We start from the raw sequence: 25,527 nt of genomic DNA on the forward strand, positions 1-25,527 counted from the left end.
GAGCCACGCTCCCACCGGCCCCAGAAGGGGGAGAGTTATCTGGGGATGCAGGGAGGCGGTGCCCAATGAGCATGGGCCAATAGGCTAGGGCAGAGTTTGGGGCTCGCACTCAGGCAGAGCCAGCCTTCCCCTGAGGCTCACCGAGTGAGGCTGAGTGGGCACCCGCCCTGCCAGGGAGTGGGAGGTGGGCGGGAAGTCTCTCCTTGGGGTACAAGGCTCACATGAACGGCAGGGGGTTGCTGGGCTTTGGGGGCCCCTTTCATCCTCTCAGTTATACTTGTGTCTCAGGTCAGGTCCTGTCTGAAGCCAGGGCAGGGAGAAGGAGGGACCCAGGACCGCTCTCCCAGTCTCCAGAGTCCTGGTGCGGGAGGCGTTGGTGCTGTTGGCAGCCAGGGTCACAGAGCGGGGGGAAGCCTATGGAGAGAGAGGAGATATCGTCTTTTTTAGGCCTTCAAATGTAGTTGACAAAACAATAGTTCTGCTTTACTGAGTTCTTCCTGAGTGCCAGGCACTGTTCTAAGCACTCTGCGTGTATAAAATCACTCCATCCGACTGCCCGCCACTTTGCAGGTGAGGACTGCAGGCACAGGGAGGTTAAGTGAGCTGCCTGAGGGCATCGGGCTCCGCTGCCTGCGGGGGGGGTGGGGAGGGCCCATCTCAGTCCGCTGTCCACACTCTGGGTTATTGCACCGTGAGTCACACACACCCCTGTGCACACACCCACACTCTTCTCTCCTTGCTTTTGCTAATGTTTTCCCCCTCCCTGGATTGACCTCCCCGCCCCACCTCTCCTTACCTGCTAATTCCTAAGCATCCTCTAAGATTCCTCCAGGTATCCCACCCTCTAGACACCTCCCTGGACCTGTCAGACTGGGGTAGGTGCCCTTCCGGTGGCCGTCCTAATGCCCTGTGCTCACCCCCTTCACTCAGGGTTCTGCCTCCTTGGTCGTGGGCCTGTCTGTCCCACCAGATTTTGAGCCCCATGAGGGCAGGGACTGAATCTAATGTGATTCTCAGTCTCAGCACCCCCTGTGCTGCTGTTCAGAGGGGTGCATGTTTGCTGAACCCACCCTGAGCCTCAGAGACCTGTGTTAACTGAGGGACACTTGGCCCCAGCCCTTGGGGACAGCTGGAGAGATTCAGGGTAAAGGAAGGTGTGCTCAGTGGGGGGTTTTCTGGGAAGGTGGTCATGAAGCCGGTGTTGTGAGCAGGACTCTGGGTTAGATGGGAGGTTGTTGGTCCTGGGCAGAGGTCCCCGAGGAAGCCGTAGCTGGGGACAAGCCTGCTTCGGTTGACCCACCGCAGTTAGGCCCCCTGTTGCTGCCAGTGTGGCACCCGAGGGACTCGGAAGTGCAGGAGGCATGGCTTCCACCTTCTGGGAGCGTCCGTCCACCTGACCTGGGGACTGGGGCTGGGACCTGTAAGCTAGCTGGTGAGGAAACCCTCTGATTGCAGAGTAAGGCTGGGCCCAGGGTTCCAGGGCCACGGGAGTGTCCAAGTCCCAGGGTAAGCCACCGGAGCGAGGGGCTGCCCCCGTTGCTACCTGGTTGTTATCACTGGCAAGTGAACAGAGAGAGACGGGCTGGAGGTGCCATCTCTGTACTTCTGAGCTCGCTCTCTGCCCTGGAGATGGTTTGTAAGCTTCCTGCTGCTTGCTTGGTTTATTTCATCCCTGCAGATTGAGGACAGTTATTCCCATTTCACAGGTTGGAACCTGAGCTCAGAGAGGCCATTTGACTTGCCCCAAGTTGCCTGACTAGTAACCTGGGTCTGGAGCCCTTCCCGTCACTCATTCACTCTACAAACAGAGTGCCTCCAAGTGCCGGGCACTGTGCTAGGGCCGGGGGAGAGAGCTGTGGATGGAACCCAGGCCCTGCCCTGCTGGAGCTCAGATTCCAGTAGGAAACCAGACAGAAGACCAGACAAATGAGTGAAGTGCTGACTGTGCTGCTGATGAATGCAGTAAAAAGATAAAGCCGAGGAGGAAGATAAGGAGTGTTGGTGTGTGTGTGTGGGGGGGTGACCTTAGACTGGGTGGCCAGGACCAGCCTCTCTGAGAAGGTGACCTTGGAGCTAGGACCAGATTATCTGTATCTGCCTTTGCAAAAATGAGCATCTTGGTCTGCGGAGGGGCAGGTGGAAGGGGTCTTATTGCCCAGGGAGCAGTTCCAGTTCCTGGCCACCCTCCCCAATTTAGGGCCGATTGTGCCTGTGCTCCACACATTGTTCAGGACCAGCTGTCTGGCACCGCCTCCTTCTCCCCAGCCCGCAGTTTCCTGTGCCACCAGACACTTAGTAGCCACAGCTGTGCTGACAGTCATCCGCGCCAGCACGCCGGAAACTCTCCGAGAATGGGCACCTGAGTGGGCCTGAGGGGGAGCGGCAGGGGCTTGGGGCACAGGGCAGAGATGCCACATGGGTGCTTCCCATGGGTCCTGCTGTCCCAGGGCCTCTGCCCTCTGGGGAGGTGGCTGGTGTCCCCCCGTCTGACAGACGGCTGTCTTCTAGACCCTGACACCGATGCGGCCACCATCCAGGAGGTCAGCGAGGCTGTGCTGGCCCTGTGGCTGCCCACGGACTCTGCCACAGTCCTGAGGAAGATGAACGAGATCCAGGCCATTGCATCCAGGCTCCCCAACGTGGACCTGGTGCTGGCACAGACTGAGCAGGACGTCGCCCGAGCTCGCAGGCTCCAGGCTGAGGCGGAGCAGGCCAGGTACGGCCCAGAGCCCTGGGCTCATCCCTGCCCAGGACCGGGCTGGTGTTTTTGCTCCCTGAGTCTGCTGCTGGAAATGAGGGAAGAAGCTCTCCAAGTCAGAGCGGTGGGCTGGGAGACGGGAGGGGTGCTTGCCATGGTGGGTGATGGCAAAGTGATGCGCAGCCTTTGGGCAAAACTTCCCTCACGGTGACCCTTGCCTTCCGCGTTGGAAACCGTGCCCAGGGGGTGTCTGCAAGGGAACACTCCCACTTGTCAGGCCTGCTGGGGAGGGACTTGGGGTGGAAAAGCTGCTGAGTTAACACTCCCCTTGTCTTGGCTGGGAAGTATATTCTCTTGGACTGGTCAGAGAGTTGTACCACACACCCCTTTGTTCCCTGTTCCCTCATTCTCATTTCTCTCCCTTCTTGGCCCCAGGAGCCGAGCCCACGCAGTGGAGGGCCAGGTGGAGGATGTGGTTGGGAACCTGCAGCAGGGCACCGTGGCGCTGCAGGAGGCTCAGGACACCATGCAAGGCACCAGCCGCTCCCTTCGGCTTATCCAGGACAGGGTTGCTGAGGTGAGGTGGTACGGCTTCCTCCCCTCATTTGGGAAATGAACAGATTCAGGCACAAGGCAAACAAGATGCCAGAAAGTGGCCTGGGTGGCAACCGAGACAGGGACCTAAAGAAGGAGGGTTACAGCTTTGACCCTGGCTTTGAGCCTTTGGTTTTCTGGTATCGTGGCCAGGTGCAGAAAGGAGTGGGGGTCTGCTGGGGTGAGGAAGGGGGAGGCTTGGATGCCAGTGGACAGATAGGGGACTGGGAGGGGGCAATAGTGATGTTCTGCTTGGAGGAAGTTATAGCTGCCTGATGCGCTGGGAAAAAGAGGGATCAAGACCACTGCCTGTGAGGCCCGCCACAGACCCAGGTCTCCCTCTCGCCACAAAGGTTCAGCAGGTGCTGGGGCCGGCGGAGAGACTGGTGACAGGCATGATGGAGCAGCTGGGTGACTTCCGAGCACGGATGGAGAAGCTCCGCCACCAGGCCCAGCAGCAGCGGGCACAGGCGGCCCAGGCTCAGCAGCTCGCGGAAGGCGCCAGCGAGCGGGCACTGAGTGCCCAGGAGGTACAGAGAGGCTGCAGTCAGCCCAAGGGAGCACAGCGGTCGGGGCTCCTGGGAAGAGAGGACGCTACCTGGGTGTACACGTGTTCACTTTCTAGGACCATGGGCTCAAAAACAAGCAGAATAACAGTTGTTCTAAAACAACCAGAAGGGGCTTCAGGATTAACCCAGATCTGGCCAGACATCCTGATTCTGCTTCTGGCTGGTCTGGTTGCCGCAGATTCAGAAATGCTGGAAACGAGCTAGTCCAACCCTTCTCCTTTTCCAGATTGAGTGGTAACTGGTTCAAAGCAAAGCTTGTCTACAGAGCAGGTCTCTTGACGCCCATCCCTGTCAGGCTTCCCAGCCAGGACAGGCACTGTTGACCTGTCCTAACTGAGAGCCCCATCACTGTCAGAATTAGACTGGAGGGCAGATCAGAGAGTCTCCCCAATGTCTCCAGTGTAGCAGGAACGTTAGCACCTACGGTCCTGCTACAGTGGCCCAGCTGCCAAGTATACTATTTTTTTAAAGATTTAATTTATTTATCTTTAGAGGGGAAGGGAAGGAGAGAGGGAGAGAAATATCAATGTATGGTTGCCTCTCCTGCATCTGCTGCTGGGAACTGGCCTGCAACCCAGGCATGTGCCCTGACTGGGAATCAAACCGTGATTCTCTGGTTTGCAGACCCATGCTCAATCCACTGAGCTACAGCGGCCAGTGCCCAAGTATACTATTAAGGGACAACTATGTGCCTGACACTGTGTTGGAAGCGAGTGGGAAATGACAGGAACTACAGCGGAAGAGAGGGACATGCAGAACAAATTTAAAGTACAGTTTGTGGCCTAGGAGGATTTTTTTATAGGCAAGACCACTTCAGGGGGGACATTAGAAGGCACCTTATCCCTTGGTGTTGATTTGTGTGATGTCAAGTGCTCTAGCCACAGGTCTTTAGGACTTCGGATGATGATGACAGTGACAGAGTCTGTTCTACTTTTTTCAGGGATTTGAGAGAATAAAGCAAAAATATGCCGAGCTGAAAAACCGGTTGGGCCAGAGCCCCATGCTGGGGGAGCAGGGCAGCCGAATCCTGAGCGTCAAGACGGAGGCAGAGGAGCTGTTTGGGGAGACCATGGAGATGATGGACAGGATGAGAGGTGAGGGGATGGTTGGGGGCATCCCTGAAGGCTGGTCCCAGCCCAGCACTTCTGAGGCTCAGTCTTGCTGGAGCTGGCAGAGCGAAGGGAGCGAGGCCAGCTGGGAGTCCCTGAGCACCTCATAAGTACGGGATACGATGACGGGGCTGTGGGGAGTGTAGAGATGTTTACAAGACATGGTCTGTTTTCAAAAAGCTCGAGATCTGGATGTGGCCATTTTTCCTACAGTTTGTGGGATGCACGACCCTGTGTTTAGCAGCATAAGGGGGTCCGTGATAGGGGCCCAAATGGTAAGAGGCTGGAGAGAAATGCTTAGTGAAGGGAATGTTCAGAGAAGATAAGATTAGATGTGGACTTGAAGGATGCGTAGACCTGGGAGAGGCTGGGAAGAAGGAGAGGGATCTCAAGACAGGGTGAGAGGGAAGGATGAGGTACATTTTGAAAATGCGGCAGGAGCACCCAACGGAAGAGGGGGGCTGAGAAGGGTCAGAACGGGATGGCAAGAAGCAGCAGGGGCTGGTGTGGCTGGTCTGTGCACCTGGCCTCCCCACCTGTGAAAGGGAGACTCAGCCCCAGAGGCTGTAGGGAGCCACCTGAGGGTTTCAAATACGGCAGAGGCTTAATGAAAGATTTCCAAGGGTTCTGAATGTCTCAGAAAGGAGAACAGGGATGGCCAGGACCCAGGTTCGCTCTCCAAGATCCATTGTCCCATGATGGGACAATTGTACTGGTGTGCCAGAGAATGCCTCAGGCAGAGTTTCTCTGAATTTCAGAGAAAGAGGCAAAAATCTGTTTGGCTGACCAGGTGGATACCATAGAGAAGGTTGGGCTGTTGAGTCAACAGTGAGGTGGTGGCCAGCCAGACCTGAAGGGTGAGAGGACAGGAATGGACCTTGATGGTGGGGCCCAGGGGCTGCTGGGTCAGTGGGTGAAGATAAAAAAAATATGCTTCTCAGATCTTTACAACAGATAGTTAATACACTAGAAAAGAGAACCAGTATTCTAAGGCAATCTCGGAAATCTAAAAGGATGGGCTGAAACACTGGGAAATTAAATAAGGAGAGAAGTTGTCTTCCACTCTGGCCTCACTTGGTCCTGAACCCACCAGCACAGCTCAACTGAGGCCTGGATTCTTAGTGGCTGCTGCAGTGAAGACACTTTAACACCAGCAAGTGAGAGGCAAATATGAGCTGTTACTCACCTGAAAATGACTGAAGAGTTTTGAGTAAGTGTATGCTTAATCAAAGTTAGCTGTATCTTGTCATTGACAAAGAGCAAATAAATACAAAGCAGCCAAAATAAGGAAGTAACGGCTCAGGGCTGATATTAAGAATATTTAGAAATTGGTGTGCCATGCACTGACCAACCAGCAAAAGCTCAGGTTGTAGCACTGGAATGGCCATTTACCTGCTTGCAGGAATTAACTTCCAATGGCAGAATTATGGGGGTGAACATGCATAGGGGACCCTCAGGGTGGGGACCAGGAACAGAACAGCAGCTGTTAAAAGTTCAATATTTTATCAACCCACAGGCCCAAATGGGTACCCACTGGCTGAATGGCAGCCCAGTACTAACCCAGTTACACTCCACTGATAGGATGTCCCTGGGGAGGACTGGTGTTCCGTGGTGGCTCCTGCACCGTCAGAAGGGATATCGACAAACCAAATGTCCAGGGCAGAGTGACCAGGGTTGGGAGGTAGAGAAGGACTTAGTCATCACATCAAATACAGAATAGATGAAGCGATTAAGGAGGTTTCATCTGGAGAAGACAAACCTCAGGCATCTGAAGGACTGCAGTGTGAGAGACAGAGAAAAGCTATCCCTACACCCCCAGGAGACAGACTGGACAATCGAGCAGGAAGGCTCTGATTCTGGCTTAATGAGAACACTTCTTTCCTTTTCTCCTTCCTTCCTTCCTTCCTTCCTTCCTTCCTTCCTTCCTTCCTTCCTTCCTTCCTTCCTCCCTCCCTCCCTCCCTCCCTCCCTCCTCCTCCTGCTCTTCCTTCTTCTTCTCCTTCTCGCTCTCTCTCTCTCTCTTCTGCTTAAAGTTGGAGCCTTGTGAGGCAGGGCACTCCTTCCCTATTCCTGGAAAAGCTCAGGCTGAGGCTGGGTCCCAGCCCTCACGAATGTGGTAGAGGGGTCTCCCACCCCATGTGCCAGGAGGGACAGGCTGGATAAGGCCACGGGCTGGTGGTAGGCTGCAAAATATCTGTGGCGTTTCGGGGAGGGAGAGTGGGGAAGCACTCTGGCTGCTCAACCAGCTCTTTGCCATGGCATCCACCTGAGGATCGCTGGTGGGATGGCAGCTGTCCGGGGCCAGCGGCAGCAGGCTGCTAATTGTGGTACCAGTGGCCACCCTCATTAGTCTGGGACAACTGAGGGAGCCTAGAGCAGAGGAGAAGGGTAGGGGCCATGGGATAATTGGGATGAGGGCTTCCTGGGCCTGGCTTCTGGCACGTGTGAATGGGGTAGGGCTGGACGACTGTGGGGCTGGAGAGGGCTGACCTTGAGGAGGATCCCCCAGAGGTGAGTCCTCCTGCAGGTGCTGTCTCCAGGTGGGCGGGAGGAGAAGGAGGGGTTGGGAGTCTCTGGGGACTCACCAGCCCCACCTCCTCCCCCTGCTGTTCCATCTGCCCTCAGACATGGAGTCGGAGCTGCTGAGGGGCAGCCAGGCCATCACTCTTCGCTCAGCAGACCTGACAGGGCTGGAGAAGTACGTGGAGCAGATCCGCGACCACATCAACGAGCGGGTGCTCTACTACGCCACCTGCAAGTGATGCTCCAGCTGCCAGCTCCCTGGGCCCACACACCTGCCCTCTCTGCTTTGGGGGACAGACTGGTTTGGAATGCTTTCCAGCTCCTTTTATGCAGCTGAAAGCACCTCCTGGACCACCCCTGGTGTGCAGGAGTAAGGTTACTCTGGGCCACAGCTGAGCCTGAGCTGACGGGACTACCACATTTGAGGGACAAGGGATGGCAGAGGTGAGCCCTGTCACCTCTGTCATGTGATCAGAAACTCCCAAGTGGAGGGAGCTTGGCTGGGCTGTGTCCTCGCTCTGTGTTCTCCACTGAGGCTGAATTCTGGACCAACACAAAACTTAACCCAAGTGATATACAAACAAAAACGCCTAATAAAAATCTTTGGAAAGGATTCTAGAGGTTCAAAGTGGGAAAATCGTGTGTCTTCTATTAAGTAAACCTTTAGCACCTGTTTCTGTCACCCAAGGCCTGGTGGTGTAGGAACCACAGGCTGCTCCACTCCGCTCAGTCCAGCTTGCTCATCACCCCAACTTGGGGAGATAGGGCCCCTCTGCCCAGGGCCTGATGGATTCCATCCAGGAGGGACTGGAGGAGCCAGTTCACCTTTGAACGATGATCTAGTCTCATATTTACAGGTGAGGAAATAGAAACCCAGAGAAGCGAAACAAGGTGCCCAAATTCACACAGGTTTCAGAACCAAGACCAGAACCCATGTGTTTTGGGTTCTCAAAGAGAAGTTGTAATGGACATGTATTTGTGTGTGTTTGGGGAGGTGGATAAGGAAATGGTGAGCATTTGTGTGTGGCCACAGCCCAGGCACTGTGCTAGGCATTTGTCTACATGGACGTCTTGATCGCTATTGCTCACTTTTTGATACGGGGTAAGACATATTTCATGATGTAAGTGTCACCGTTGTCTTCATCCAACAAGTGAGGAGACCAAAGTGGCCCAAAGGACTTCCCCAGGTCACCGGTGTGGCAGGACAGGGCTGGGCCTCAACTTCATGCTCATCTAATACAGTCAGTAGGACAATGGACGCTGGAGCTGGACCACCTGGGCTTCAAAAGGTTACGTGAGGAGTAAATGGGTCAGAATGTGTAGCTCCTCCCTGGGTGCCTGGCATCCCACGTGCCCCTTCCATGTCTGCTAGATTCTACCTGGCCTCCAGCTCTCCACGCCCTTTCCGCTCCGCACATACTTATAAGTCCCTGAGCTGCTTCTGACCATGGGAAGAACCAAACAAAGCTTCGTAGAGAAAAATATGTCCATTTTATTGAGCACAACACTGAGCATGAAGCTGGGATGAGAGATCAGGTGGCAAGAAAATGGGATGAACAAGAATGATGCACCTGACCTTTAGAAAGAGTGAGGGGAACAGAGGCAGGATTAGAATTGCTGCTGAAATGAAAACAGTCAGCTCCCAATTTTTACTTAATTGGGTGTGTGTGGAGGGCATCTGGCCAGGATACTAACTCCTTACAGTACTCAGTCTCGGATTCCTAACTTTTTCTCCTGGGAGGGTGTGGCACTGCCTTTGGACAGGGGCAGGGCGGGAGGAGGCTCAGAAGTGGGCCCCAGGTAGGCTGGAGGGGGCTTGGCACAGTTGGGAGCTAATCCTGGAGTTAAGGATTCAAATTGTGAGCCCTCACAGGCAGATCGTGGAGCTGCCTGTCATTCATGCAGATGGGCAGGCGACTACACCAATGGGCCAGTCGGTTCTGGCTGTGAGGATGGAGGCCTGAGGGGCAGGAATGAGTATGTGCTGAGTGAGCAAGGAGTCTGGGGCGATGCTCCTTATGGCTTTGCTCTGAAGGCGACACAGCCTGGCCAGCCTGTTAAGCTTCTCACGACAAACAACACAGACCTGGGGAAAAGCTACCTACGCACACTGTACAGACCACAACACGCAGGGTGTGGGGCACAGAGCAGGCAGGTCAGGGAGACCTGGAGGCCAGCAGATGCCACTCCTCCTGCCTGCAGTTTCCGAGAGACCTCCGCCCCTGAAGGCTCATGGCGGGGCCTTTGGTGAGGGTCTGTCCCACGTGGCAGCAGTCGGCTGCTTCTGATCAGAGACTGTCCCCGCCAGGTCCTGCTCTGCTTGCTCCCCTTCCTCCTGCTGCACAGTAGACCCCAGGTTCTGAAGGGCAGAGATGAGCTGACAATTGCTCCTGTAGAGGAAAGGGCTTCAGGGTGGGGTGGGGCCGACACCTCTGGTACCCCTCTGGCCCCATCATTCAGACTCTGGGATGGGGCTTTTCTTCTGGGACAGAAGCTCCCCCACCAGGTTCCCTGGCCCCCACCTGGCCCTCTTGTCTCTAGTCCCCTCACCTGAAAATTGCAGTGATACAGGCACAACCCCCAGAGATCACATAATGAGACAGACTCCGGTCTGCCCTGCTCGGCAGTGGGAGCTGCCGCTGGCTTTGACTGGTACCATGACCTCAGATTTGAAGTTCCTGGAAAGGAAATGTAGTAGCAGCAGGCTATGACATATTGGGGGAAGCAAGAAGAGCCCAGATAGTTTTCAGCCCTTCCTTTATGAAGTTCAGAAAGCACTAGCACTTGTGGAAAAGACACACAAGACAACTAGACCCCTTTCTCCCCCCCAAAACATGGAGGCCCTGGAAACTCAAGGAGTCTACTGTTTACCATTCACATGTACCCAGTTTTCTGCAGACATTTATCATTCCTGCTGCTTCACTAAACTTTTACAGTACCTCTGTGAGGCAGCCTGAGCAGGCACATATAATGCAATTAACCCCTCTTACAGATGAGCAAAATAGAAGGAGAAATTAGCTGGTGATCAACCACCACACAGCTAGTGGGTGGTAAGGACAGCCTCTCCCTTGGCCCCTGATCCAGAGCTCTTCCTGACCTCTGGGGCTTCCTCAAGTGGGAAACATCCTTTGGTCAATTTATTTTAGCTTGTTGCCTGAGTTCTTTCGGACCCAGACTGAGCAGGGCTGGGCCTCTGTCTTCGAGGGAAAGTACGTACTGTTTTTTGTTGGCCCTTTTGAGGAGCGTGGGTTCGGAGCAGTAGCAGGACTTCCCTTTGCTCCCGATGCTCAGGCAGCTGGAGCAGCAGCCACAGGGCCCAACGGCCAGGGCCCCCTGTTGCATGGGCACCAGACTGCTGCTGATGCGGAGGGAGCCATTGACCAGGCAGTTGAGGGATTTGGGGCCTGGGGTAGTGGGCTGGGGGCTGTGCTGGCAGGATAGCTGGGTCAGGGCAGGGAGTGCTGCCCTCTGGTCCAGGGCGGGGGTGTTGGTGATGGTGATCTCAGGGGAGCTGGGTCTTGAAGCTTCTGAGGCTTGATTGACAGGAGGTCTGTTCTCCACCTCTGGGCGGATGCCTGGACTGTGCAAGTTCATGTGCAGCTTCCTCATGTGGTGTACCACGGCTGCTGCATTGAAGGCTTGCTAAGGAGACACAGCACCGGCCATTTCCACTTTCAGAGGGTCACAGAGCTTAAGCTTTCCCTCTGCCCTGTGGCCTCTGGAAACCAAGGTGCCTGCTTCTCCTTCCAGAGGGGGTCCAGGGAATTCCAGTGTCTGCTGGAAAGCCCCAAGGAAAGCCCCTCCATCATCCCTTGCCCCAGCCCATCCTTCAGGCACCTCCTGGACAGGACAACTTACCCTCCATTTGCTTTTGGCAAAGTTCTTCTGGATCTGAAGGCTGACTGATGGGTATATGTCCCGGTGGAGGGCTGTGTTTCCATTAATCCTGTGGATGCAGAGGAGACACCTGGATAAGTGGTTGGCTATGGGACTCAACCAGGAGTTGGGCAAGGGACTGTGCAGGTAGGTCCAGGTTAAGCTAAATGGAGTGCCCAAGGAGAAGGGTGGCCACAGTAAAACAAGCTGGAATCAGAGCTCCTCTGTTCCCTGGGAGGTCATTAGGGGCCTATGCTTTGGCAAAACCAAAGGCTTGCTTTAGAGCAGGATCAGGAGACTCTGGTGTGTAAACCAAATCTGTCTATTTCCTGCTTTTGTAAATAAGGCCTTCCTGAGACCTGCCCCCCATTCATTCAGGTATGGCCTGTGGCTGCTTCCATGCTACACAGGCAGATTGACTAGTTCCTACAGAGGCAGTATGGCCAGCAGAGCCTAAAATATTTGCTACCTGGCTTTTTATAAAAACAAACAAACAAACAAACAAAAAAACCAAACAAAAAAAACCTTTACTGAGTGTCAGAGGGCGCACGATTTGTCATTATCTGTTAGCTCAGAACTTTGCTCATAACCCACCTCCTCCTGGAAGCCTTTTTACAGTGAGGCCACCCAGGATAGGTTACCCTTCTCCTGTCCCCTCAGCCCCTCAGTCACTTGTCTCTAAGCGTTCCCCAGACACCTGCCACGTGCACAGTACTTGCTAGGTACTAAGGAGCCCAGAGAAGTATTGTAGCAGATGGGGTCCTGATCCCTAGGGCTTACAGTGGAGGGCCAGAGCCTTGCTTCATGCCGTGACCCAGAGTAATTCATGGTGGGCTCTGTAATTGATAGTGAGAGATGGGGAGGCCTGCCTGGACTGTGGGAGCCAAGGCTTCAGGAAAGGGGAGAGACTATTCTGGATCCTGAAAGATGCTACGCACAAGGCAAGAGGAGGACATTCTAGGTGGTGAAAATGGCATAACCCAAGGTATAATTGCAAAGGGTTTGGTATATGGGGTAGGGGAAGGCAGGGAGAGGGGTATAGCTCTTAGGCATTTCTGGACCAGAGAAGGTGTGTTGGGAATCCTGGGAAATTCAGTTGGAGGTCAGGGCACATTAGGGAATACCTGGAAAGACAAAGGATTCTGGGCTTGCTGTGGTAGGAAATAGGGAGCCATTGTAAATTCTTGAGCAGGCATGTAGCAAGAAAAAAGGAGGCATTTCAGGACTTTACTTACCTACTCTATGAATTGGGATTTTCTCAGATCACCTCATATGTAACAGGTTTTGACCCCAAAGAGAGCAAAAAATGATTCTCTTAATAACAGGGCAGAGCTGCATGTGCCTGGGTGCCTCTTGGGTAATGAGTACTGGGTACCGGTGCCAATGACAGGGCCCCACTGCCTCTGTCTTCTGCACTTGACCAGGTGACCCAGTTGCCACCCTTGGGTCAGAACCCACTTAATTAAATACTGTTTGCATCTCTAGCTGGGCCAGGTGAACACTTCTACACTCTGTGGATGCCACAAGAGTAAACAGCTCAGGGCAAGCAGAGTCCAGGGAAATACATCTTGCGAGCAGGTCAGCGTGACATTTGGGGAGCCACTGGCTGGCTGGGGCTAGGAGCCACCCCACCCCTCACTCACCAGGGGTGCCTCAAGGCCTTCTCACAGGTGTACCGCTCATTTGGGTCCTTCTCCAGCAAGTGGCAAATAAAATCCTTGGCTAAGAGGAGCAATCAAAGACACAGCAGCTTAGGACCAGATTTCACGACTGATGGAAATTCACTTCCGGGCTGGTGGGTGGCAGTGAATACATCTTTTAGCTAATCTTCCAAAGAGGCAATTTACAGAGTCTTAAAAAGAGAAAAAAGAAATCCAAACCACCTAACAACAACCCACCATAAAGAACTAAAGAGAGGCTCTACTTGGCCTCACCCACATAGCATCGCACATATATCTCTGGTCACGAGGCACCAACGTGCCTGCAAGCCCCGTGGGTGTGCACTTGCCCCATTCAGGGGCCTGCACCTGCACGTGGGAACACATGTGACTGCTGGCTTTCCCCAGCTCTGATCTCTACTTAACGGGCCCAATAACACACAATGCTTGCCTGCTCACACACTGAGGCACGGCATGGTCTCGGTCTTGGTGTGTAAAAGGCAAAACTTGGCCTTGGTTTTGCCACTCCTGCTGGAAGAGTCCCCCCTGCCTGGCCTTGCCCTCCTGGTCCCTCATCTGAACTACCTCCTCTGCTTTTACCAGGCAGACTGTGGTTTTGTCTCTAGGCAAACAAAAGCATGAACCTTAGATGCGAATAATTTATTTGGCCTCTGAACCACATGAAGATTTCTCTGCTCTCCTTGGCAGCCTGTTGTCTGTCAGGTTCCCCAGGGACTTTCAAGAGCCAGGACTGTCATCCTTTGTTAAGCTCTTTTCTCTTGGCAGCCTCTGCCTGGAGCCTGTTATATTGTCCTTCACGCCCACTGGTCTTACCTGACTCAGAAATGTCATCCCAGAACGGGGACTCAAACTCAAAGTAGCCCTCCTTGATCTTCTCAAAGAGCTTAGACTCAGTTTCTTCGTAGAAAGGAGGATACCCACACAACCTGCAGTGGAACAGGAAGGGCTGTGCTGCTGACCGACCCTCCCTCCCCAGGCCAGCCCCTCCCTCTGCCCAGCCCCCCACAGGGTCCCCAGGCAGGCAGCAAAGGTCCCCCACCAGCAGTCTGGCCAGGACATGGATCCGCCTCTGATTCCCAAACAGTGCAGGTCCCATCAGGTGTTAATGTGGGAGCCGAAGCTTGGGCAGGACGCCTTGGATGGTCTCTTTGGACGTTATGCTCCCAAGCTCTCACCACCTCTCCCTGCACTTCTCCTGAATCTCAGATGATGTATAAAATATTTTTAAGAAGGGTGGTAGAATGGCCACTTGAGCATAAGTTTCATGAGGGATTTTTGAAGACTATTTTGTTCTTTATTTATTTAGTACCTAAACTAGTGATTGGCACAGGGTAGATGCCAATGAATATTAGTTGAGCGAGTGAGTGAATGAGAGTAGTTATTTGACATAAGTTAAGGAAATAGAGAACTGAATCCACACAAAGTGGTAAATAATTAACAGTAGATTGTCTTTCTAAGAGCAGAGTTTGCTATAGAGCAGGAGTGATGGGAGGAGAGGGGTGATGAGCAGGTCTGGAAATGAGAGCCCGAGAAGATGTGAAGAGGAGTGAGGACAAGGCTCATCCAGGTGCTTGTTTGGTCTCGAAATGACATCACCAGGAGGAAAATCTGAGATGTGAACATTGTGTCTGCTTGGCTTCCAAGCTTTGCTTGGCCTCTTCCCTTCTCACTGCTCGTTCCACAGAGGAGGACTCAGTACATGCAGTAAGTAAATGGGGTGGGGGTGCAGGAGGACAGACTCCCAGGTGGCTGGACAGTGGGTTCACATTGAGCTCTGTTTTTATAACCTGGTAGATATCAGGACAGGTGGAGCTGTGTGCACAAGTGTGTGTACAGGGGCACGTGTGTGTGTGCACACGTGTCCATGCACATGCTTGGGAGGTAGGTGCTGCTTGAGGAGCTGAGACAGGGAAGGAATGAAGAAAGGGTGAGCAGGTTCTGAGATTTTCCAGGCACTGAGCCAAGGACATCTTCTACTCACAATATATAAGTGATGACGCCAATGGACCAGCAATCCACAGCCTTGCTGTAAGGTTTCTGGGCCAGTACTTCTGGAGCTGCAAACCAAAGGCAGAGTCAGGGCTGGGACAAGATGAGGGGGCTGTGGGTTGGGGGCTGAAGGTCAGGAAGAGGCTCAGAGAGGAGGACTTGGGATTGATGTTGCTTCTGTAAGTCTGAACACTCCCTTAGGGCAGGGACTGTGTCTCTCCCATCAGACTAGAAGGTCCCATGACAGGGTCTATGTCTCCCTGATCAGACTGGACATCTCCAGAGCTATGTCTTGCTGAAGGCAGGCCCCATGGCTCCCCACTCAGATGGGGGATCCGCTGGGTGGGGACTCGGTCTCCCTTCAGATGGGAAAACCTGCAAGTTAGGGACTGCCTCTTTCCCACTAGACTGGGATCTCCATGACGATGAGGACAGTCTTTCCCGTTAAGGGAGGAGCTCCCAGAGGGCAGGCTGTACCTGTCCCATCAGCCTCTGGTAGCTTCAAGGGCAGGGCTTAGTCTGCCCGATGAGATCACAAGCTCTATGAGGGAATGAGCAGTGTCTTCCACTGACTGGGAGCTCTGGGGCAATAGAGAACTGTCTTCAGTGTTTATCACAGACACCAGGGCCTTGTGACCAGTGGGACCAAACACGTAATGGTAAGTGACCAACCTCTGTTGGGAGAGAGCCGATTCCCTCTATCGAGTGAGGATTCTACTTCGTGCTTCCCACCCCCAACCCAGTGAGGACCGGCTAAGAGGCGAGGGCAGGAGTGGGTGCTCTGAATCTTGGTTTTCTCCCCCATGGATCTCAGGAATGCTCTCACTGGGGATCTTGCCTGCTCTTACTTTGTAAGGGCCTCTGGAAGCCTCCCGTTTAAGCAGGGGACCCCCACCTCTGCCAGTTTTCTAGGGTGCATATTTGAGGGGCCCATGTCTGGGTTGCTTGAATTCAAACTCAGCCCTACGCTACCAGAATACCAAAAATGGGGGGGCTGAGGTTTCCTCTTGAGTGGGGGAAAGGACAGAGGGGCTAGTGGTCAACTGCTCAGCGGTCTAATGGTGCCTGGGTGTGTGATCTTGTCTCTTCCCCTCATCTCCCTGGAAGGACAAATGCAAGAAGTCTGTCTGTACAAGTGAGAAGCAAAATATAGGCCTGGGTCGTAGGAAGGGCTTGGGGGCAGGCTGTCTTTAAGATGTAGGATTTGGGAGCAGTAAGAGTAGTTTCAGAGATCAATGGATTGGCTGGCTCTGAACCTCATAAGTGAATCCTCTACTTGGATCATCCTTGAAGTTGAACCCTGTTTCCTCACAACTGTGAGTAACATCCCATTCTGTGAATTACATCCATGTGTTCAAATGTAGCTAACTGGTCAACCTTCCTCTCACCAACGTAGCCTGGGGTCCCAGACTCACCAACGTAGCCTGGGGTCCCACAGGCAGTGGACATGACTCCACTCTGTTCCATCTTGGACAGACCAAAATCTGTGATCATGATCTTAGAATTCTCTTCAGGAGTGAGGTACAGCAGGTTTTCAGGCTATGGAGGGAGAGAAATATATGTAGTGTAGGATATGATCACCTGAAACGCACATCTCTTTCCTCCCCATGACGTATAATTTCTTAGGAAGCTTTGCTCTGGCTCCTGACTTCAAAGCCAGGCTCATCTCTCTCCCACTCTTCCCTCCTGCCTGCTTCCTGCACCCTCAATTCCTGCACCCCAGCATTCTGTATTTTGCTTATGACCTTGACTTGGCTTAGCTTTATACACTTTAATGTACTAATATCTTCTTCCTCACATTCCCAGATACCCTAAAACTGTTTTGAAGGAATTAACCCTTGGTTAACTGTCTCTGGCCTCTCTAAAGTCTGGTACCTGCCTGGTGCAATGTCACATTTGAGTTTGACTGTGGCTCACGCCAAGAAACCTGTGGATTATCTTGGTATCCGAATAGGGTGAAGCCTAGTGGAAAGGTCAGGATAAAACTGAGGTACAAATGAACAACGATTGTTCGTTCGTCCAAGATTGGCTCAATCTAAGGGCAGAAAGGGCTGGAGGAGAAAGCTAGCCCAGCCCTCTCATTTTACAGGGCTCAGACTGCCCATGACCCCTGCAGCTTCCTAAAGGATCATTTCTCTGTCCTCCCCCGCCAAGCGAGGGCACCCATCCCAGCACCTTTAAGTCTCTGTGGACGATGCCGTTCTCATGGAGGTACTTCACGGCCGACAAGACCTGCTGGATCACCAGGCTGGCGTCCTTCTCTGTGTACACACCCCGCTCCAGGATCCGGTCAAAGAGCTCCCCACCAGAAACGCTGTGGGCACAGGGGCAAAGGAAGGTCTTTTTTCAGGTTGAAGGCATGTGAATGTAGCCATGGGGACACCTGTCTGGCAGAACAGACAGGTATATGTGGACTGTGCAGGGAGGGCTAGTCACTCCCGTCTCAGAAGACCTCCTTCACATCCCTGGAATGATGTCCCTAGGGAGTCATTTCCTTTTGGGCCAACCATTGACCTGTCCCTGGAAACATCCTTTACAATGTAAAATGTCCTGGTTAGGGTTTCATAAGAAACCAGTCATTCCCTTCTGTGGGCACATTGCTTATCTGCCTTCTTTTCTGGATGAGGACCGGGAAGAAAGAAATGGTGAAGAGGGAATCGAAACTGAAACCTGGCCAAGAGAAGGTGTGCACACGAGAATTCCGTGCATACGGTGGGAACTCTTTTTTTCGTGTTGGAAAATTGGGCTACCTAACGGTGAAATTATGGGGTGGAGTTGAAGTGGTAGCTTGAGGCTCATGTAGTATGGTATCTTAAGATTTAGGGGGGGCCTTAAGATCAAGTCTGACTCCCACCTCTGGAATACCATCTACACCATTTTTGCTAAATCTTACAGTAAGTCCTGGGGCACATCAGTGGCAGAGAACTCACCACCTCCTAAGACAGACTGTTTTATCTTTTGTCACCTTAACATTTCTATCTGTATCAGGAAACCTGACTACCTATCATTTCTACGAGCAGACACCAATTCTACCACTAGGCCTACTGGGGAACCCAGATCAAAAATAACATTCTTTCACCCCAGCTGGTGTGGCTCAGTGGATTGAGTGCTGGCCTGAGAACTAAAGGGTCGCTGGTTCCAGGTCCCTAGTCGGGGGCATGTGATAGGCAACCACACATAGATGTTTCTCTCCCACTCTTTCTCCCTCCCTTCCCCTCTCTAAAAATAAATAAATAAAATCTTTCTTAAAAACTTAAAAAAATAGCCTTCTTTTATATAAATCTTTTCAAGTATGTGCAAATGGGTGGTGAAATGCTCCTCCAAGGCCTTCTCTGGGATGAACACCCCTGGGTACTTTACCCACAAGCCGGGGGTTCCAATTCCCTTCCCACTGTCTCATGGGTATGGATATTAATGTGTGGCAGGACCATGCACTACCGAGGGAGTCAAAATTCTCACATCAAAATGCATAACAGTTTTGGTTCTGTCCCGGGCTCTGGGCTCTCCTATTATGAGCTGGGGGTCCATGAGGAAGAGACTCTTTGTCCACAACTATGGGTTTCTGACTAGGACCCTGGGTCCTGGAGCTGGGAGGCTTGCTGGCTCTTCAGTGACGTTGGAACCTGCCTTCCCTCCTGTCTCCTCTTCGTCTCCTGAATTGCTGGGTGCTAATCCTGTTGAACTGGCTTTATTAAGGTGCCACATGGTTCCTGCTCACTTGTCAGTGATGCTTCGGGCCCTCCTCCAACTTACTCCCTCGACTGCTTGCTACTGCTATTCACTGGGCCCCAGGTGAACCCAGCAGTTAATAGGCTGCTGAGGCCAAAGTTAGCTCATTACAGTTTCTGAGGAATTAGCCTGTCAGTCAAAAACGCTGTATCCCGCTATGCCGTGACTGCAGAGTGATGGGTGTATGTGAGTGTGTGCTTCCGTGCACTTTATAAATAGTGTGTCTCTGAGCCCAACGCTGAGTCCTCGCCAGTGCTGACCAACCCTATGGCAGTCCCTCTCAGGCAGGACTCTTCTTTGGATGCGACAGTGACAGGGAGCCTTTCTAATGAGGCGACATTTTGGCCCTGCACCTGGACACACTCACAGCCACAGCCTGTGTCTAACTTTGGCAACTCCCTTGAGAGAAACTCTTTCTTTGTATTGAATTAAAATCTATCTACATGTGGCTTATACTCCCATAGTGATTTTACCCTGGAGTGATAGCCAGCCTCTTAATACCCAGTTTGATGACTGTGACTGGTCAAAATGCACTCAAGCCACAATGTCAGAGAAGGGTTCGGGAGGCGCCTGCTATGCCAGGCATGACCCTTTCAATAGCGGGGCCGTGGGGAGTTCCAGCCAGTCCGAGGGCAGGGGCTGGGGCAGGAGGGAGGACGGGTGCATTGGGGTCTTAGCTACTTGCTGACTGGTAGGAAATATTTTAATGATTGGTAACGCTGCACTGGCACGTACCGATAAGCAACCCTGGTTTTATCCCTCTGTCCACACAGCACATGTCCATGCCCAGAGGCAGATTGAACCTAAAAGGGCTCTTGGTATTTCGAATCCTCTTGAACTGATTCTTGATTTTGTCTTTTAATCATTACCCTTCCCTCGCCACCAATTAGCTTCCTCTAGGCCTCCGTGGCCCCATGGGACATCTGTGGAGGAAGCGGGTCACCTGCCACTTACAGCTGCATGACCAGGTAGTAGTGCGTGGAGCTCTCGTAGATGTCCTCCAGGGTCACGATGTTCTCGTGCTTGATCCTGGGGGAGAACAAGGGTCATGGTGAAAGGCATGTTGTTTCGGTCGTCCAGACAAAGTATGCAGACCCAGCTCAAATGGACTCTTGTTTCTATTAGAAATTTTTGAGGATAATATTTAGGAAGTCAGGGTCCCTATGAAGCCTTCCAAAAACATAGGCAGTCACAAAAAAATCCCAGAGAAAAGATCCCTGGGGTGGTATTTAGTCCATCATTTTGAATGGATAATTGATCCTTCTGCTTCAGGGAACAAATGTGCCATTGTTGCTTTAGGGACCTCTTTCCACTTTATCAAAAGAGAAAGTTAAAAGACCCAAGGGAGCATTGAGGGAACACTGGCCACTAGGTTAGTCTACAATGTGGGTATCCAGGTCTCTTTCAGAAACATTGTATGAAGAAAGGCTTCTTATGGGTAACCATGCAGGAAATGTTGCAAAATTATTGTTCTAGGATATTGTGAGAAGGCACATGCTCATTTGTGGGAGAAGCAGTTCCATGGAATGCCTCTTAGATCAGTGATTCTCCGTCAGGGGGCTATGTTGTCCCTCAGGGGACATTCAGCAATACCTAGAGACATTTTTCATGGTCTTGACTGGGGATGGGTGAGATGCTACAGGCATTTAGTGGGTAGAGGCAGGAATGCTGCTAAACATTCTACAAGGCATAGGACATCCCCCAATACAACCAAGAATTGTCTGTTTTAAAATGTCAGTAGTTCTGAGGTCAAGAAGCTGTCCTGGATGACCCATGTCTGGGATTACTCAGAGGATGAGACAAGTAGAATAATCATATTAGCTGAGAGGCTTGACCTTCCACTCAGCAGTCCCATGCATGGCTGTCTAGGAGGCAAATTTCTAGGAAGTTTCACTCATGGTTGTGTATCACAAGAACTTAGGTGCTAAGTCAGTTGGCTCTGAGTTCAGATCTAGCTCAGGCATTTATTAACTGAGTAACACTGGCTGGCTCACTCAGATCGTCTATGGCTCACTTCCCTGGTCTCCAGAGTACATCTCTCTCATAGGGTTAAATCAGGATTAAAAAAGAAATGCACATCAATGGCTTAGTAAGTGCCTGGGGAATAGCAGACACACAATTAATAGTAACTATCATCTTTGAGACATTTCTAAAAATACAGACCTCTCACAGCAGTGACCTGGTGGATTCAATCATACATACGAGCTGACAAAGCTAACATTAATTTGTTGCTGGTTCACGCACTGAACAACTGTTTATTGAGCTGTTTATTTCTGTGTTTTTAGGGACTGATGGTACAATGTGATGGTAAGAAAGATCACTACAGTCCTTGTTTTCAGCGAGTCCAGAGTCTCTCTCTGCCTTCATTTCCCTGGAGCCCAGACATATGTCCCCAGCATTCTGCCAGACACCTTCATGTAGAGATATTCAACATTCAACATACCAAGCAGCTTCTTTCTATTTCCTCCAAGCCTACACATCCTTTTTGTTTTCTATCCCAAACAGTGATATTATTGTCCCCTTAATCCCTCAATCTCAGAATCATTTTTAATGCTTTTCTCTCTTACACTCTTTCCAATCAATCCCAAACCCGATCACTTCTTTGTCTAAAATGCTTCCTAAACCCAGTCTTCTTGCCACCACATGATACTGCCACTACTTGGCTTGTATCCTCACCCCTCACCCAGCTTATTGAGAAAGTCTCCCACTCTCTAGGCTGGCATTCTCCAATCCATCCTTCACCATGTTCAGAGGGACAGCTCTACAACATAAATCTGATTATGTGACTCCTCCCTTAAAATCCTTTGCCCATGGAATAAAGTCAACAGTCTTTATCATAACAGCCAAGATCCTTTATAATCAGGTCCCACTTGACGACTTTAGTTTCATTTCCTTTCCCTGAATAGTGTTCACTATGAGGTCAGAGGCTTCCAACACGGACTGTTCCCCAACATCCCTTGCACTGCCACAATGCTACATTAAAGTTTATCCTATTCTTGGTCTGAATTCCCTTTCTGCATCACCCCTCCTGCCTCCACACAATTCCACTCATTCAAGTTCCCTCCTCTTTGAAAATCCATACTCATAAAAAAACACATGTAGGCAAAATGAATCCCTATCTCCTTCAAACTCTGCCTTCTGTTAGTATGGTTCATTATGGTTAGTATGGTTCATTATGGTTAGTATGGTTCATTATGGTTAGTATGGTTCATTATGGTTAGTATGGTTCCATGTGGTTAGTATGGAAATAGAAAGAAGCTGATTGGTATGTTGAATGTTGAATATCTCTACATGAAGGTGTCTGGCAGAATGCTGGGGACATCTAATGGGAATAGAGTTTGTTATGAGTACTTCTGCATCTGCCCAGAAAATGTGAGCGCCTGAGGGTAAGGAATTTTGTTGGCTTCGTCCCTGTGCTTCTGATGCCTACTACACTTTTGGCACCAAAGGCGCCCCACAAAGATTTGTTGTACGAGTCCTGCTATAAATACCAGGATCTGTTAGTGTGGCATCCATCACGATGCTTGGGGTGCTAACCCTGCATTTGATTTGGAACAAATTGAGCTTAATTTCCAACTCTTATGCCTCTTCCTTAATTATTGATTCTTCAAGGGGTTGGCTTTCAATTGATTTTTGTTCCTTTGAGATAATTACCCTTTGGTCTATGTGCACAAACCAGTTCTGCTACCACTTGTTTCACTAGTCAGTCCACTGGAAAAAAATCAGCTAAGACAGCTGTCTGGCTAAACTTAGTGGATTAATCAGGTGACCCATTAGCCCAATCAAAGAGAGCAAGCTTTTTCATGTCTTTTGGTGTGAAAAATCCAGCCCCAGTCCTTCTGGAAGGTGACCCGTGAAGGAACTGTGGGGAACCCTGAGTTCCACTCCAGCAACCCCAAGGCCCACTCACTTTTTCAGCACAGCGATCTCGTTCTCCAGGCTGCTGTCCCGGAAGGCGGGGGACTTCTTGATGCACTTCAGGGCGAAGAGCTTCCCAGTCATCCTTTGCTTCACCAGGAAAACTTCTGAAAAAGCTCCTCTGTGTAAGAAGATGCCAGGACATAAAAAATTAGTACAGGCTGGCTAGAGAACATTGCTGGAAGTAGAACCAAAGGGTCAATGAGGGAAGATGTGGCTGGTACGTAGTTTCCATTGTCATTGTCATTGTGGGTGCCTGATGATCTGACATGCCAATCCTTTCTATCATCCACCATGTGGGAGAGAAAAATTCTACTACAGACTTGGGGACTGGGAGGTGCTACTTCCTGCATCTTTAGTTTGGAGGGACTCCCAGAGACTCTGCTTTGCTATGGAGAGATTTCTTCACTTGGCCAACTCATTGAAGAGAGGTCACTGCAGAGTCGATTTACTTTGCCTCTCTCAGAATGGCACAGCGTGGCACACTGGAGTGGCAGTTGGAGGTCTCACTGGGGCACAGGGCTTGGACACAGTGAGAGAAAAGATTCCTGTATCCATCGTAGTTGGTGGTAATGACCCTGAACCAATGATCAGAGGCGGGGGGCTGATTATCCCCTTGTTCAGTAGCATCTACGAGAATGGAAGACAGGACCCAGCAGCTCTGGGCAGGCTTCTGAAGACAGAGGGTGGAACCCAACAGCAGCACAGTGTGGGATTCCAAATCACAGGCTTCTTGGTTTGAAGGGGGTCCTCTGGAGACCAGACCATCAGGGCAGCACTTAGCTAGTGGAGGACGCTGGAGCCTGATCGTCCACGTTAGAACCTCAGCTTTTTGGGTGGCAAGTCACTTAACTGCTATATAACCAGTTTCTTTATCTGAAAAGTGTGAATATCAATAGTATCTGATTCATACGGTTGTTGACAAGATTAAATGAGTTAATAAAAGTGCTTAACAGTATTCCTGGCACCCATTAAACCACATGTGTTATTATTATTAATATTATTTGAATACCATTAAAGAGGACACCTGGTAGTAACAAGAGGAAAGTTTCAGTGAGGAAGCAGCTGAGTCATGCTCACTGCCACATGGGTTCCAGAATGAAGCCCAATTGCTGGTGGAAGGACCTTGAGAATCCGCATTAGAAAACACTTGTGTTTCCTGTGTCCGAGTTTCTTGTTTCCCCAGCTGCACTGGGAATGGAGTTAATCAGAGCCTTCGGAGCGTGTCTCGTCATTCATCCGGTCACTCCTTCCTTTCATCAGGACTTACTGAGCACCTACTGAGTCTTAGATGCTAGAGGTAAAAAGTACGTTTCAGCACTTAAGGTGCCTGTAGACTAGTAAGGAACACAGGCAAATAAACAATTAATATTTAATTGGAAACTACTATGCAACGTTCAGTGAATGCTTGTTGTGCTGACAGGACCCCTCTGTGTTAGGCACTGGAGATAGTTTGGGGTGAGCTTAGAACCTAGTGTGAGAGAGGCACATGCAGAAGGTGGAGGTGACCTGAGATCACAGAAAATGCAGACTCAGGACATGCGTCTGCTGTGGCTGGGCAGGCTGCGCCCTGCGCAGTTCCAGCAGGCGCCATTGACCTTGGAGCCACCGTATATTTTCATGTGGTAGCTATTCCAACATCCCCCCACAACCTCCCAGCAGCCTCCAGGTTAGAGAAAAGGGCGATGGTCCTAACGCGTGGGAAGTGACCACTGGGGATGGCTGCGGAGGACACACTTCACGGCTGTCTGATGTGAGAACACCTCGAGTTCAGTTTAAAGGAATGAATGAACGTTAGTTCTGTGGGAAAAACACAAACAAAATTGAAAGTGATGTTTCGGACGGGGCTGGAGAAGCAGCATGAGAAACAGCACAGAGGTGCAGACCAGCAAGTAGGGGTGAGACTCCACTTTACCTCACCTAGAAAACGAGGGAGTTGAACCACGTGGGCTCAGTGATGCCTCCCAGCTGTGACATTTTAGGATCCACTTTGAGTTCTTCTTTCACCTTGATCTTTACAACTACACATGAATAATCCCCTGATTTCAAAGCTGACACCCACTCTTGTGGGATGGAATCAAATGAAGGTCTTCCTGGGGTACCACCCACATCAAGGTATATGTCAGTGGCACGGGTTGTGGCAATTTGAAACAATGTCACTGCTTTTCTGCCTCAGGCTGCTTTCTACTGTGCGTGCGTGTCAGGGCCATGCGTGGCGGGGACAGAGGAGAGCGGTTAGGAGACTTAATTGTGCCATCTGTCAAGATGCGGAGCAGAGAGCTAGTTTTGAGCAGTCAAGGTTGTTCAGGTCAGGAGGAGGCAAGACAGGAAGAGCCTTCAGAGCCAGGAGTAATTGCTTCGGCAGAACTCAGTTTGCATTTCCTGCTCTGAATAGCTCTCTACTCTTGCTGGGATCCTGGGGGGCAGGGTGAGGGCAGGGACCAGAAAGAAAAATCTCTTCCTGGTCTGTGAAAGGAAGGGGCCTGGAACTGGGGCGATATACCTCCTGCGATGGACTGCCTTGGCCCAGTGACCCTACAGCTGTCCTCGGGCCCTGGAATTGTGGGTGGTGTCTAAGCAGACTTAACAAAAACCTATTCTCCCTGGTGGGTTGTTGCAGAGCAGCTGAGCACTAGAAGGAAGAGGCTTTGTCTCGGGATCCTGGCGCATCCTCTGCAGCTTCTCCTTAGCCCTGGCTGCTGCAACAGGGACCTGCCCCTGCTGGTCCTCTTGGTTTCCCCAAATCAGTGTGGGGCTGGACACAGTACAGCTAGTGGAAGCACTTAAAATACAGACTCCTGGCTCCTGGGTCCTAGCTTCCCAAATCCCAGTTCAGTAGACCT

General features: G+C 51.4%; 2 protein-coding genes across 5 annotated transcripts in view; one reads left to right on the forward strand and one right to left on the reverse strand.

Moving 5' to 3' along the window:
* Positions 1 to 8,115, forward strand: part of LAMB3 (laminin subunit beta 3) — a 120,936-nt gene extending 112,821 nt beyond the window's left edge. For all 4 annotated transcript variants that reach the window (XM_053658605.1, XM_053658609.1, XM_053658600.1 and 1 more), the window contains 5 exons: positions 2,509 to 2,716; positions 3,134 to 3,275; positions 3,646 to 3,822; positions 4,802 to 4,955; positions 7,596 to 8,115. In XM_053658605.1, coding sequence (XP_053514580.1) covers positions 2,509 to 2,716; positions 3,134 to 3,275; positions 3,646 to 3,822; positions 4,802 to 4,955; positions 7,596 to 7,732 — 818 coding nt within the window. In that variant the 3' untranslated portion in view covers positions 7,733 to 8,115. The remainder of the gene's footprint in view (positions 1 to 2,508; positions 2,717 to 3,133; positions 3,276 to 3,645; positions 3,823 to 4,801; positions 4,956 to 7,595) is intronic.
* Positions 8,116 to 8,987: 872 nt separating this feature from the next.
* CAMK1G (calcium/calmodulin dependent protein kinase IG) overlaps positions 8,988 to 25,527 on the reverse strand; it is a 28,586-nt gene continuing 12,046 nt past the window's right edge. Inside the window, exons 3-13 of the mRNA XM_037136979.2 lie at positions 22,677 to 22,805; positions 19,721 to 19,795; positions 17,213 to 17,351; positions 16,453 to 16,576; positions 15,030 to 15,105; positions 13,862 to 13,974; positions 13,013 to 13,091; positions 11,352 to 11,439; positions 10,711 to 11,135; positions 10,044 to 10,171; positions 8,988 to 9,883 (exon numbers count right to left, since the gene is read on the reverse strand). Of these exons, the coding sequence (XP_036992874.2) occupies positions 10,081 to 10,171; positions 10,711 to 11,135; positions 11,352 to 11,439; positions 13,013 to 13,091; positions 13,862 to 13,974; positions 15,030 to 15,105; positions 16,453 to 16,576; positions 17,213 to 17,351; positions 19,721 to 19,795; positions 22,677 to 22,805 (1,339 nt within the window). The 3' untranslated portion in view covers positions 8,988 to 9,883; positions 10,044 to 10,080. The remainder of the gene's footprint in view (positions 9,884 to 10,043; positions 10,172 to 10,710; positions 11,136 to 11,351; positions 11,440 to 13,012; positions 13,092 to 13,861; positions 13,975 to 15,029; positions 15,106 to 16,452; positions 16,577 to 17,212; positions 17,352 to 19,720; positions 19,796 to 22,676; positions 22,806 to 25,527) is intronic.

The sequence above is a fragment of the Artibeus jamaicensis genome, unplaced genomic scaffold (assembly GCF_021234435.1).
Source record: "Artibeus jamaicensis isolate MK-2021 breed Jamaican fruit bat unplaced genomic scaffold, CSHL_Jam_final contig_2170, whole genome shotgun sequence".
NCBI classification, from domain to species: domain Eukaryota; kingdom Metazoa; phylum Chordata; class Mammalia; order Chiroptera; family Phyllostomidae; genus Artibeus; species Artibeus jamaicensis.